The sequence below is a fragment of the Lasioglossum baleicum genome, chromosome 6 (genome assembly GCF_051020765.1).
Source record: "Lasioglossum baleicum chromosome 6, iyLasBale1, whole genome shotgun sequence".
Classification (NCBI taxonomy): domain Eukaryota; kingdom Metazoa; phylum Arthropoda; class Insecta; order Hymenoptera; family Halictidae; genus Lasioglossum; species Lasioglossum baleicum.
Window position 1 is genome coordinate 9741858 of NC_134934.1, and position 13724 is coordinate 9755581.

The window sequence follows — 13724 nt, forward strand, 5'->3', positions numbered from 1 at the left end:
GGCACAATTTCCAAGATTTCAAGAATTCAAATTTCAAGATTTCTATTAGAACTTCTACTGGGTGGGAAATAAGAACACATTGTCTTTTAAAAATACATTCTTTATTTAGTATCATATACATATTACAATTTTGAATGTGTACATATGGTGTGGTGAAAATTTCTTGCAAATATGCAAGTAATAAAATATGCGATATAAACTATGTATGTGATATAAATAAATTGTGTATATTTATATTTATAAAACATAGTGTACGAATTTATTATTAAAGAAAGACAGATTCAGACAAAATCATTCAATCACGAAATTTACTATCTCTGTACTGTCCTACTATCTATTTAACTAGCGAACATCGAGAATAAGAGCAAGTACAGTGCTGTAAGAGTGAGTGAGAAATGAGATCTATACGTAGGCATAGACTGTAGCCTGCAATCTAGACGTAACCACTAAAACGAAATTTCAGTCGACTAAAAACTATCGACTAAATATTCGATAGTATGTAGTAACTAAATAGTAATTAGTCGATAGTTGAATTTAGTCGATAATGCCCATCACTACATTACACAACTAAAAGTCCGCTTGTTGCGACTGAAACCGAGTGATTCCCCCTTACGACTGTGGACCATCATAGCATTCGTGACACTCTTGGCGGGTTGACAGGGGTGGTCAGTACAGCGCCAATCCACGTAGCGGCGAAACGTTGAAACTGCTAGCCCAACTTATTGACAGAGCTGCCGATATAGAAGGCACCATTGTACAGCGCCACTAGAAAGCGAATATTTTTATACATACAGCCACTCTCTGTTCATATACTTTCTGCCAGCGCGTGCCTAGAGGAATGGCACGGCAACTGGGCAACGCCAATATCCCTATGTCTTCGACCAGACTAGTGACCCCCTTTTACAATATCTTACCGTTGGTCACTCTGATATCACAAGCTCGCAGATACTTCACTGTACTTCACAGAGTAGAATTCTCTGTGCTGACACGTACAAACGCAATATGATCGTTTACAAAGCTGCTATTTTCCTCGTTTTCATTATTGTTAGCGTTTCAGACAAGTATGTATCTGCTGAAAATGACGAAGAAGTGTCAACGGATTTATACGTTGTCGAAGGGAAAGTTTTTCCATGGGAAAACAAAGCCTCGAATGGGTGGCAGCTAATGACGCACGTCATGGTTAACGGTGGAGAACATTATGGTTTTTTGAGGTAAATTAATAGTTCACACTTTTAATTATTGAATAGTGAATACGATGATCTATTAGGACTGTTGTCAAACATAAATTGTACAAATTAGATTACTTTTTACATTCTGCAAAGGTTAGGATCGTAATAAGTAAAATGTTTCAGTTTTATATCATACTTAATTTATAAATTCATTGTATTTCTATGAATGACGATATGTTTACTCTTTCAGGGAAGATGGATCATTTATTATTTCAAATGTGCCATCCGGATCTTATGTTATCGAGATTGTAAATCCCAACTGTGTTTACGAACCAGTTAGAGTAGAAATTAATTCGAAAGGAAGATTTAGAGCGAGAAAAGTTAATTTAATACAAACTTCTCAAGTTATACAAATTCCTTACCCGCTAAAAATGAGACCGCTTACGCCATTCCGTTATTTCCAAGTTAGGGAACAGTGGAAAGTAACAGACTTCTTGTTTAACTCGATGGTATGCTTGCTATTTCATTATTACATAAATGTTAACCAAGAAAGAAATTATTATTAACTTCAACGTCACTCGTAGGTCTTGATGATGATCTTACCACTGCTGTTACTCATGATTGGACCAAAAATTATGAATGATCCAGATGCTCGGAAGGTTGGTACTACATGATTCAAGTATCATAAATATTTAAGCTTTTATATTACGAACTGAATCAATTATTGGTTCCATTTTTTCAGGAAATGGAACATTTAAATAATCTAACTAAATACAAAATACCAGAAATGTCTGAAATCATAACGTCTTTCTTGTCCGGAGAAGAAAAGCAAAAGCCAAAAGCAGTAAAAGCTGCAAAGAAAAGGCAGTAACGTTTATATGCCTCTCAAGAGATCATGTTTGCACTTTTACTCTAGTCCTTTAGTTACATACGCTAGAAAATGTATCAGATTGTCCTCGAAATCTTTTCATTTTCACGCTATTTAATTCTATATGGATTATAAACGACAGTGAACCATCTGAAATGCATTTTTTTAGTGAACAATTCATTGTCTACTGTATAAATGTAATCTATTACAACTTATGTATGATATACAAGATGTTCTATTAAGCGTAGTAAATATTTTACATGATGTTTATACAAGTTCAACTAAGACACGCATTAATTGACTACATTGCTTCATGATTTTATTTCCTACTTATATGCATACAGGGTGAGTTCGAAGAAACAGAACACCTAAATATCTCCGTTACTTTTCGTTGTACAAAAAATCTTCTTAGGACAAAGTTACACTGTTTGAAGGGCCACATGTAACGGTGTAAGGGAAAAAATTTTCAAGGTCATTTTTTTACAAGATTTCAAGGTCGTCGATATTTTTTTTAATGGAATGAGGTATTTTTTAATACATCAAACGATGCAGCTGAACATTCGTTATAAGAAAGTACTAACCTATGTATGTCGAAAAGTTAGTAGTTCACGAGATATTTCGATTTAAATAACTCTAAAACACCATTACCATTAAATCGAAATATCTCGTGAACTACTAACTTTTCGACATACATAGGTCAGTACTTTTTTATAACGAATGTCCAGCTGCATCGATTGATGTATTAAATGAAATCTTCTTAAAAAATGACCTTGAAAATTTTTCCCTTGCACCGTTACATGTGGCCCTTCAAACAGTGTAACTTTGTCCTAAGAAGTTTTTTTGTACAACGCAAAGTAACGGAGATATTTAGGTGTTCTGTTTCTTCGGACTCACCCTGTGTATAATTCAAAGAAACTTTATCACTCTCGAATTTTGTCTCATTTTAGCTTGTAGAATCACTCTCTGAAATATTTACTAAATGAAATCGAACAGCCTGTAAATTTTCTCAATTTGGTATCGTTAAGTAATACAGTAGTTTTTAGAACACAAAAGTTAATAAAACAAAATTAAAATAATAATAATAAAATCTTTTAATATCATTCGCCATATAAAAATCAAAAGTCATCACTTTAGTTATGACGTTGTATAAAAGATATTTATAACTGTACGAATAAATGTTACAATATTACAAGGTTCGAAATATTGTTATTTCGCTAATGGTATCACAGATCGCCTCGTTTTAACTTCATCGATTAAATATTAAGATGTCTAACTCGCATCATGCGTTCCCTAGCTGCCTTGAATTGTTCAAAAATATTTTCTATATTTGTCATAAGTTTATCTGTACTTAAATTTTGAAAATAATCGAGCTGATCATCGATTTTAATCGAAGTATGGACTTGGTAAATGATATTCATTTTTAGCTTTACATGTCCGTTTGGTGTCACGTTTATTTGTGACTTGTTTAATAATTTATTTTCGTGTCCTGCAGATATATTACAGTAAGTTATATCGTCCAATTCGTAAGTACCTCCTGTGAAGTATCTCCGAAGAGAATTAATAATACTTCCTGTTGGCCTCCATGTTGGAATACTGAACTCGTATATACCTGGACGTGTTGGCAAAGGTACAACTGCGTATCCTTCGGTACGATATCTGAAACGATGTAATACTTGCTTTATATTTAATAATTATACAGGGTGTCCCAAAATTCCTGCACATCCCGGAAATGGCAGGTTCCTGAGACCATTTGAAGCGACATTTTCCTTGTGCAAAAATGTTATCCGCGGCTTTGTTTCAGTGCTTTGATTGTGCCCAAATTTTCTCACGCAGGCGCGAGAAAACAGTAACGTATCTACTATTAGGTAGCAGAGCGGCCAGAGCCCTGACTCAGGGCCCCTGAGGCAGTTATACATATTGGCGGGAATGTACCGAAATAATCTTACCGGACAAAAAGACTCCAGGACGTGTCCTACGAGTGACAAAATATACACAAATACACTTGTTATGCATTCATTTTTCAGAATCAAATCATATAAATTTTTAAAAATTCTGCGCGGTGCTTAAGGAACCCCATTTTATCGAGAAGCTTACGTTACTGAGGTTGAAATCGCCGCGGATGCGCGAGAAAAATTTGGGCACAATCGAAGCACTGCTTTGTTTAGGAGTTATTAACGAAAAACACGGACCAATCAGACCGCGACCTAGACGCGAGTTGGCACAGTCGGCCAATCGACAGTTGGCGCGTCTAGGTCGCGCTCTGATTAGTCCGTGTTCTTCGTTAATAAATAATAACATTTTTGCACACACAAGGAAAATGTCGTTTCAAATGGTCTCAGGAACCTCGCATTTCCGGGATGTTCAGGAATTTTGGGACACCCAACTACGAATTCAATACTACCAATTAAATAATTATACCTAGACCACGTATCAAGGGATGCAACCAACAGTAACAATCTAGGCCAAGACGGCAAAGTCTTTTTGGCATTTAATGCACTATCCGACTCGTAATCTAACGACATTTCAGTAGCATATCCAAAATATGCTGATCTGTCTTTCAAGTTACACCTTTGAGTCCTTCCGAATAATCTATCGTTTTGATCAGTACTCCAATGTTCTGGTAACTGGATATAATAAGAAACGCACAGGCCATCGTAAATAAACTCATGAGCAGACAGAATATCAAGTTTTATAAACAGTTTTTGTAGGTGTGGCGCAGTTAGTTGGAAACTGTGAGATATTTCTGCTTCTTTGTACATTAATCTCTCCTTGATCTCCTGTAAGAAAAATAATACTTGACGGATGTTATTATTTAATATCAGTTATCTACTGGTTTTTAATAAAATGCTAATATAATAGATCCCTATATTATACGCGTGATTTAATTGCAAGATTTTTGAAATTATGCAGTGCAAGCGTTCGTGCGTGAAGTAGGTACACATTTTCTTCGATGTACAGAAGTAGCGTGCTCTAAGGGGCACGTATATGTTTGACACACGGATGCACATATATAAATCCGTCAATACAAACACATGGAGAGTGTTCAAGCAACTATTCAATTCACCGCCACAGAATTCAGTTGGCTGTGCGACTGTGGGACCACAGTGTGACGGTTAGGTTACATCTTCCGCGTATTCAATATATACATTCTTCTAAAATCTATCAATCAATTATTATACCTTTCGAATATAACAAAATGAACGAATCTTTTAAATTAAACGTGGTAATGTACATGTTCCTCGGACATACTTCCACGGAATACAAGCTGAAGCTGACGTTGATTTAGTGTGCAACAGGATTTCGAATGATGAGAAAGGATTATCGGCGCCAGTGATAAATGTTAATGTAATTCAAGAAACATGTTTAGTCCACAGAGAGTCATGCGGCAGATCTCCGAGATCTCCTACGTCGGGTACGTAAAATATTCATTGCATCGAGTTTCGATTACTTGCGCGAGAACTATTTGAATCTTTCAAATACAATAATACGTTTCTGCAAATTGTATATATATATATAAATTTTACGGTGAAAATCGCGTTTGCACTATGTAAAACGCCAAGTCGTAAAGCAAACGAACCACGTACGTACAATCAAGGTATGAGCAACAGTGCAAATAAATATTTCGTTAATCTTACACGTTGCAATTCGTCCCGTTCTTCTTGCAACTCTTCCGGCGTCGGTTTCTCGGAAACATGTTCGATCCAGTAATTAAATTCGACACCGCTGGAATTCGTGACAACGTAGGGAGAGTCGTCGGTGAAGTCAGGATGCACGGTTAAAGTTTTGTGCAATCGATCACAAGTAATGACACATAGCACCGTTTCGGAATCCCTGTCCGGTCTCGGTACACCTTTATCTCTCCGAGATAAATCAACCATGACATACATCGTAGATCTTTCCATATAGACGTAATGGTTCGCGCGTATCCTCGTGTCGTCGGGTTTATCGTCGACTACCGATTTGTTATACCTTTCGGGGAACGGTTTACGATTTTGCAAAGATGGCAACGCCGTTTCGTTTCTGCACGCCAATTTCGTCTTGCACGGTCTCGTCAGCGACTCGCTCTCCGAATAATACGAGTCCCCTTGCGTGTAAGTGTACAGCTGAGAGCCTTTAACATTTTCCTCGTTGATTCGCTGGCAATAGGACTTGTGAAGCTCGGTCAGACAATTCTTCTCGTCCTTGTAAAAATCAGCCTCGAACGGGCTGAACACCTTTTCTTGCCAACCGAAAATACCATCCTCCTCTTCAACAAAATTCGAGTCTCTGGTATCTTCTTCATCCTCGAGAAGTTCTGCGAGCAAAGGTCTTTGCTGTACGATTTTGACTCTGGAACAATAAACAAGTCGAAGGTAAATACAATTTAGGAGGTAGAAACAATCTGTGCCAGATGGCCAAGATCTAATTCCGATCGACACGTTTGCCGTACAATTTTCGTCGGAAAAAAATCTTCTGATTAACTGTACGTTCGGAATGACGGTAACAATGATTCCTGCTGATCTCGTTAATACAGTATATAATTCTTCTATTTCAATTATCCGACAATATATGTGTTTGTTACCTTATCTTGAAGTTATTTATAGACTCGTTGACCCGGTAGTTGGAGGAGATCTTTTTCTTGTGTACTATTTTGGTAGACATTTGATTCGACGTCAATTCTAATGTACCGAGAATGATCTGTACGAGACAAAGCAGATTCGTACACTGACCCGATTAGTGCACCGTGTCAAAATAACCGTCGGCAGACCCCCGATAATGTATTGTTTGTCGATTCTCTTGTTGCTTAGTAACCAGAGCCGCACACCGCGCAGTGTACGTAAGTGCCTGCACTAGTAATGGCCGATTTATAGTATGCATCAAACACAAAACGGTCAATAGAATAATATTTCTTTTGTTTAATTTTCGATACGTATCCGTGCTGATCGGTTAGTATAAACGCCTACATTGAAATACGTTATTGAATGTTTGTCTGATCGGTGCTGAATGAAGCCGTTCAGTAGTATAATTCCTGCCGTTTTTAAATAGGCCAAAACGGTTCGTATCATCGAGCACTGTGAAAACACCTTTGTCTCGTGCTCGTTTATGTCCACCTGCGCGTATGGAAGCCGGTTTTATTCGGCGTTGCTTTTAAATTAGAAATGAAACGTAGTCGGGAGATCCCTGTATCCTGTTGAGTCAGCTTTTCAAGACGGAACTCTTGTATGCAGTAAAAACAAGCTTTATAGGAACCTTTCACGTCCGAGTGACTATCCGAATAGCGTATATATACACTACCGTGCAGAAGAAAGAAGCGCCCAGTATAATTATAAGATATAATGACAAACAATATGTTTATGTTGATTTATTGCATTTAAAGTATTAGATAATCCGCAATAACACATACACATCCTCAGAACTATTCAGTTAAACAGCGGAATCCTTTTTCAAAACTTATTTAACTGTGTTCTTATTTGATTTTTTACGCTTTTCTATTAAATATGGCCGGATGCTTCTTTCTTTTGCGCAGCAGTATACACAGGGTGAGTCCGAAGAAACAGAACACTTAAATATCTCCGTTACTTTTCGTTGTACAAAAAAAACTTCTTAGGACAAAGTTACACTGTTTGAAGGACCACATGTAACGGTGTAAGGGAAAAAATTTTCGAGGTCATTTTTTTATGAGATTTCAAGGTCATCGATACTTAAAAAATGACCTCGAAAATTTTTTCCCTTACACCGTTACATGTGGCCCTTCAAACAGTGTAACTTTGTCCTAAGAAGTTTTCTTGTACAACGAAAAGTAACGGAGATATTTAGGTGTTCTGTTTCTTCGGACTCACCCTGTATACAATAAATACGTACGCTATTCGTTTGCCAGACGTAAAATTAATGATGCAATGATGATTAAACACAATCAGAAACGCACATGCAAAGATGAGATGAAATTATAAGCACTTACGATTAATTATGTCTGACTAACAACTCTGCGACGACAAACCGTGACATTGTATAATTGCAACATTTTCCTGGAGATGTAACTCTAATCACTTGGAAAAAGAAACTATTTTATTTTATCAGTCGTCTATTGTTTTTGTTAAAAAATCTGTTTACATAGTTGTCTATGCTGTTGATAGATATGGAACGGAATTGTTGCAAAATGGTTTAAAATAATTTCCTATTTTTTGAAAATATATGAAATCGTGACCAATTTTTTAGGAATAGATTATTTACTGGTATAGGTTATTTACTTGGAAAGAAAATATTCTATCTTGTGAGAAAAATCTATAATAATATCGAGAATCGGTAAAGGAACGATGCCAACGATCTACCATCGATTCTCATTCTCAACATTGCGGTACTTTCTATTCGCACGACGCTTGGTCGAGTTCACCTGTTGCGACGTTGACGACCAACTGGCGTGTGCAGCCTTTGTAAACATATCCCGTTATCCGGACAGCACGTACATTTTTTTGTGATGTAATTAATTATTGTGAAGAAATGAAGAATTCTGTTCGAGAGTAATTTTAGTCATCGCACTGGTTAGGATTTTCTCGACGCGTCCGCAGGTATTAAGGCTAAGAACACAATCAAGTGAGATATATTATTTACGCACACACATGACACACATTCCTGAAATCTGAATCAGAATTTGTATACACCGGTTCAATGCAGTCCTACAATTTTGCATTTGTCGTGCTGATAATATATCTTCCTGATAAGATAAAATAGATCGATATCATTCTATGAGTAACAGCATATAGAAATCGATCTATTGGCGACTCGTTCGACGAGTCAGTCAAAGAAACGTTTTCATATGCCGAGTGTATACAACGTGTCTCATTCACATCGTGCTTCATACACATCGCGAACCGTGTTCGATGTGTAATTCATCAAATAATCGTGTAAATTATTGTTAATTTCGATAAACGTAGTGAAATATTTTTAGTTTCATTTTCTTTCTCAAATGGTTTGATATTATGAAAATGTTATATATATACAACGGTTCTTTCTGCTGAATTTTAAGTGTGTAAAACTTTATGGAGTGAATATGAATGTTATTATATTTTTATACAGGGGTTTCAAGCTGATCAGAATGACGAGTAATCAAGGAGGAGAATCTGGAGTAACAATTCCCTTGCAATATAACAATTCTGTGAGAAACGATATTTACTTACATTTATAATTTGTATTAATTCCTCTATAACGTTTATAATATATCTATGAATCTATTGTTTGGATATTTTCAGCATTGGAAATCTATATTCGAGAAATATGACCTCGATGGCGATGGAAAAATCTCTTATCAGGAATTGAAAGCTATGATTCATAGATCTACATACTCCAATGACATCCCAACCAGGGTTGTCCATGTAATTATGCGGAATGCAGACCTGGATGATTCTGGATACCTAGAGTACCCAGAATTCATAGCCATGGTATGTATTTTCCATGATAATTATTTATAATAGCATTATCGCTTCTAACGTTGTATTATATAGATTCACAGGAAGGATATGCAAGGTGTTTTCGGTCATCTCGTACAGCGATACGTACAGTCTATGGTGCCACAAAGACCAACCCAAAGCGATTATCCAGATGGACAGTACGAAGAGGAATATACTTGCAAGCCTCCTGCTTTGGCAATGATAATTATATCCATATTGGAAATTACTTTATTTTTGTACGACGTGATCGCGCACAAGTCTTTATCCGTAGAAGGACCCGCAGCTACTTTGTTTATTTATAATCCACATAAAAGGTTCCAAGCCTGGAGGTATCTAACGTACATGTTCGTACACATAGGGTATGTGCATTTCAAATTTGACGGTTACGAAATTGCAACCACAGCTTGTCAAATCTAGCTGTGCGGTTGACCGAAACTTAGGAACACACAGACAAGAACAAAGACCGCACTCGACGAGAGAAGGATGCAACATTTGAATGGCAAGGTACACGCCTTGTCAAAAGTGTGTACTGTCCATTATTTCTCACAGCGGTAAACATACAAAACAACTGTTTATACAGTGACTCCCATTAATATTCGGACGCTCTCAAAAAAACGATAACTTTGTTAATATTGGACTATGCGGTTTGAACTTTTTCGAGAAGTTCCGCCTGTTTACCACTGCGCAGCAGGGTCATTTCCCCTTACGGGAGACATTCAGCCGCACAGCTAGATTTGACAAGCTGTAGGTTTATGTCGGAAACTAATCGTTATACTTATTTTGAACAGAGTGTTTCATCTGGTGGTAAATCTACTTGTACAGGTAATGTTGGGTATTCCATTAGAAATGGTGCATAAATGGTGGAGGGTATTGACCATTTACATAGCAGGCGTCGTAGCAGGATCTCTTGGTACGTCTGTATCCGATCCTCGGGTGTATTTAGCAGGTGCATCAGGTGGTGTGTACGCGTTAATCACTGCCCACGTGGCAACTATTTTAATGAACTGGTCGCAAATGGAATTTGCTGTGTTGCAACTGTTAGTGTTCCTCGTTGTGACTTCGTTTGATATCGGCCAAGCAATATACAATCGCTATGTATTAGACACGAACGATCAAGTTGGTTACGTTGCTCATTTCGCTGGTGCCATTGCGGGGTTACTTGTAGGCATAAATGTCCTGCGTAATCTAGAAGTGCGAACATGGGAGAAAGTTGTATGGTGGGTCAGTATTATTACCTATACTGTTCTTATGACTGCTGCCATTTTGTGGAATATTTTATACAGTTCTTACTACGATTAGTTGTAACGTCGTACTTTCATTTGTCCACCTTCTGACGTTGCCTTCTTCTTTTGCTGGAGGTCAAGTTTGTCTTCTCGTTGAGTGAACAAACTCAAGCACAAATTCTCAGTTGAACTGTTACGAGGAGATATGTCAATTATATTGGGTTGGAACGAAAGTTCGTAGCGTTTGTAAATTAAAATTGAAAGCTACAATTCATAGATTTATTCGATAACGTATTTTCCGTTCTGTTCTATTACTTCTTGCCATTTTCGAGGTACAGTCAGCGGCAATAATAAGTGGGCACCCTTAAAAATCGCATTACTTTTTAGAAATTGGTCCAGAGGACTTGAATTTTTTAAAGATGTTAGACCGGCTAGTTCGTTAGAGAATAAGTAAACCAAAATTTATTACGATTGCAATTGGTAGGAATTATACAAAATTTTAAAAAATGATGTTTTGTCAACTTTTGTATCTAGGCCTGTAACGATAATTTAAAAAATGTGTTTGATAGATTTCAGTAACATATATGCATACTGAAAATTACATCGAAACCGGTCAACATTGCAATGAGCTACATACGTTTAAAGATGAGAGCTTAAGGGTAAAAGTCGCAGATTTTCAGTATTAAAATTTTGTATAATTCCTACCAATTGCAATCGTAATAAATTTTTGTTTACTTATTCTCTAGCGAACTAGCCGGTCTAATATCTTAAAAAAATTCAAGTCCTTTGGACCAATTTCTAAAAAGTTATGCGATTTCTAAGGGTGTCCACTTTATTATTGCCGCTGACTGTAACTTCTCGTGTTATTGAATAAACACATGAATAAATAGCTTGATTTTATCTTCGATTCTTAATTTGAAAACGCTGCGAACTTTCTTTCCAACCCAATAGCACATACCTTGCATTTTTAAATAACGTATTCTACAACGAGTATAGTTACACCTGTTTCATAGGTGTATAAGGACTACTGTTATATTACATACTGTGATACGAGATGCCTGTATGTAACACGAAAAGTAGATGTTAAATATGATAGAAATTTCAACGTGTTGACAACATTAATGGAATTACTTTTGAGTCAGAAATTAACGAACAACGATTCAAATTTAAAGTAATCAAACTTTCTAGGCTGAAGTCAAACTCGGGCAGCTAAATTATAATGATCGAACTACATGGAGCTAAATATAACCACATTCTAAAGAGATGAAGCTTTTTCTTACGACTAAAAATAATCTAAAGATAAAATGTGCTATCGTTAGTTAATTTTCAGAGGTGTATCGCAACGGTTTCGTAATGTTCGGGCAACAACAATATTTCGTGTTAAAGTTGTACGCAAAATATTTGTTGGCACGGGGAAACTGTTAACGGTAATCTCGTCAATTTGGATATGATAAGTTACTGCAATTAATTACTTCATGTATTTATGATTCACTATATCATGTACCTGATTTGCAACTTACTGATGCGTAATGGAAATACTTTGAGCATATGCGTAAGATGCACAGAAACCATGGTGCTGTCGAACTGGAAAGTTTAAGTGAAGAAAACGTACACTTCTAGGTGCTATGTGTAGATCTAATAACGAGGTGTTAATTTATAGAATTAACGAAACATCGTACGGACACGTATTATCACTGAACAAATGAAAATTTTGAGAAACACTTACAATATACCAAAAAAGTATTTTCATTCGAAAGTATATACCCGTGAATCATGGGGTATATTTTTTGGATCAATAGCCTTAAGATTATTATAAATTATCATTTTACCAGCAGTAGATCTTTAATATCTCTAATGGTTATTTAATTCTGTTACGCATAATGATACTAATTTTGCTACTTAGTGATTAAGATCGATCTATGAAACAAATGTTCCAAGTGTTCTTAAAGTATGTATCTACGTTTAGACTTTGTCGCGCGTAAATGAGACATCGTTTCAAGCAATGCAATGCTGATCGCGGCAGTTAATATAATTTCTTTATTCATCTGAAGATGACAAATTTATAATTAAATGAGTAAACTATAAATCGTAACAAAACGAAAGTTACTGTTACGTACAATTTCGTGACAAATTAACCGAGCGTCTAGAAGTCTTCTACTTTTCATTATGTTTTTTCTCCTGGCGGACGTTACGTTTTTTCTAACGCGCACATATAATTTTAAAATCGTCGAGAATGAACAGCGAATAATGAGAAAATTGTTCTGCAAATTTATTGGAATGATCTGCCAGATCGGGAACGTTTATTTATTTCGAAAGACGTAAATAACAAACTACAGCCTCGGAAAAGAAAGTATTACTCCGTGAAAGTATGAGTACGAGTTAAATGTAATGACGATCTCGAAAGACAGGGTGAAACGCGTATCACAAGAACCGCAGTAACAACAGGACTTCGATGTTATCGAACATAAGGATTTGTTAAGGAACCTCGTCTCCTATTCGTTAATCATATTTATTATACAATTTTTCGCGTCTTAAGTATCTGTTCATATATACTTAATATATATGTAATTACCTCTCGTTTGTAAGTTTTGTAATAAATGTCGAATAAAAGAAGAACCTGAAAAATGCACACTAATTATTCCGACCGAATGAAATAATTAGTAATAACTAGACTCCCCCCCCCCCGGATGTTTATGCAAATGCACATTTTTATAGAAAGCACGGAAAATTCTCTGAAAATATATTTATTATTTTGCACTTTTTGCATAATGCATGTTTTTATGTTTTTTATTTTGCGCTTTTTGCATATATGCATATGTTTTTATGTTCTATATTTAAAAACATATGCAATAACTTGTTGCATGACGAGATGAACTCGCGCAAAATTGAATATTTATTAAAGTTCATTTAAGCACTTCGCCTGCCGCAATAGAAAAATTGGAAACAGTGGGTTTGCCGTGAAATGTTTGCTTGGGAATATACATGAATTATATTAGTCATTTAGAACAGTGCTCCCCAACCTTTTTATCGCCGCGGACCG

At 36.2% G+C, this 13724-nt stretch overlaps 3 protein-coding genes across 6 annotated transcripts; 2 read left to right on the top strand and 1 right to left on the bottom strand.

Annotated features, from left to right (window-relative positions):
• Positions 1 to 946: 946 nt before the first annotated feature.
• On the top strand, positions 947 to 3229 carry Emc7 (ER membrane protein complex subunit 7). The gene is made up of 4 exons (XM_076424979.1): positions 947 to 1211; positions 1420 to 1678; positions 1754 to 1828; positions 1912 to 3229. The coding sequence occupies exons 1-4, from the start codon at positions 1003 to 1005 to the stop codon at positions 2038 to 2040; spliced, it is 672 nt and encodes a 223-aa protein (XP_076281094.1). The 5' UTR covers positions 947 to 1002; the 3' UTR covers positions 2041 to 3229.
• Positions 3146 to 7624, bottom strand: Mks1 (Meckel syndrome, type 1). Its single transcript, XM_076424974.1, has 4 exons — positions 6599 to 7624; positions 5673 to 6366; positions 4456 to 4814; positions 3146 to 3693 (listed from the first exon to the last, which is right to left on the bottom strand). The coding sequence occupies exons 1-4, from the start codon at positions 6676 to 6678 to the stop codon at positions 3291 to 3293; spliced, it is 1536 nt and encodes a 511-aa protein (XP_076281089.1). The 5' UTR covers positions 6679 to 7624; the 3' UTR covers positions 3146 to 3290.
• Rho-4 (rhomboid-4) lies at positions 4999 to 13339 on the top strand. Of its 4 annotated transcripts, none has more exons than XM_076424975.1 (5): positions 4999 to 5449; positions 9091 to 9169; positions 9264 to 9452; positions 9516 to 9820; positions 10250 to 13338. In XM_076424975.1, the coding sequence occupies exons 1-5, from the start codon at positions 5397 to 5399 to the stop codon at positions 10758 to 10760; spliced, it is 1137 nt and encodes a 378-aa protein (XP_076281090.1). In that variant the 5' UTR covers positions 4999 to 5396; the 3' UTR covers positions 10761 to 13338. The 4 variants fall into 4 exon arrangements, with proteins under 4 accessions (XP_076281090.1, XP_076281093.1, XP_076281091.1 ...); XM_076424978.1 differs by lacking the exon at positions 4999 to 5449 and adding an exon at positions 7816 to 8607 and having other exon boundaries at positions 10250 to 13339; XM_076424976.1 differs by lacking the exon at positions 4999 to 5449 and adding an exon at positions 7817 to 8582.
• The last annotated feature ends 385 nt before the right edge of the window (positions 13340 to 13724 follow it).

Bases quoted from the DNA above. Each gene is read 5' to 3' on its own strand.
- Emc7 (XM_076424979.1), top strand. From the start codon at position 1,003: ATGATCGTTTACAAAGCTGCTATTTTCCTCGTTTTCATTATTGTTAGC. The intron at 1,212-1,419 runs GTAAATTAATAG...TTACTCTTTCAG, and splicing joins GAACATTATGGTTTTTTGAG to GGAAGATGGATCATTTATTA. The intron at 1,829-1,911 runs GTTGGTACTACA...CCATTTTTTCAG, and splicing joins ATGATCCAGATGCTCGGAAG to GAAATGGAACATTTAAATAA.
- Rho-4 (XM_076424975.1), top strand. From the start codon at position 5,397: ATGTTTAGTCCACAGAGAGTCATGCGGCAGATCTCCGAGATCTCCTAC. The intron at 9,453-9,515 runs GTATGTATTTTC...TGTATTATATAG, and splicing joins ACCCAGAATTCATAGCCATG to ATTCACAGGAAGGATATGCA. The intron at 9,821-10,249 runs GTATGTGCATTT...TATTTTGAACAG, and splicing joins TACATGTTCGTACACATAGG to AGTGTTTCATCTGGTGGTAA.
- Mks1 (XM_076424974.1), bottom strand. From the start codon at position 6,678: ATGTCTACCAAAATAGTACACAAGAAAAAGATCTCCTCCAACTACCGG. The intron at 6,367-6,598 runs GTAACAAACACA...TTATTGTTCCAG, and splicing joins ATAAATAACTTCAAGATAAG to AGTCAAAATCGTACAGCAAA. The intron at 3,694-4,455 runs GTATAATTATTT...ACATCGTTTCAG, and splicing joins TCCCTTGATACGTGGTCTAG to ATATCGTACCGAAGGATACG.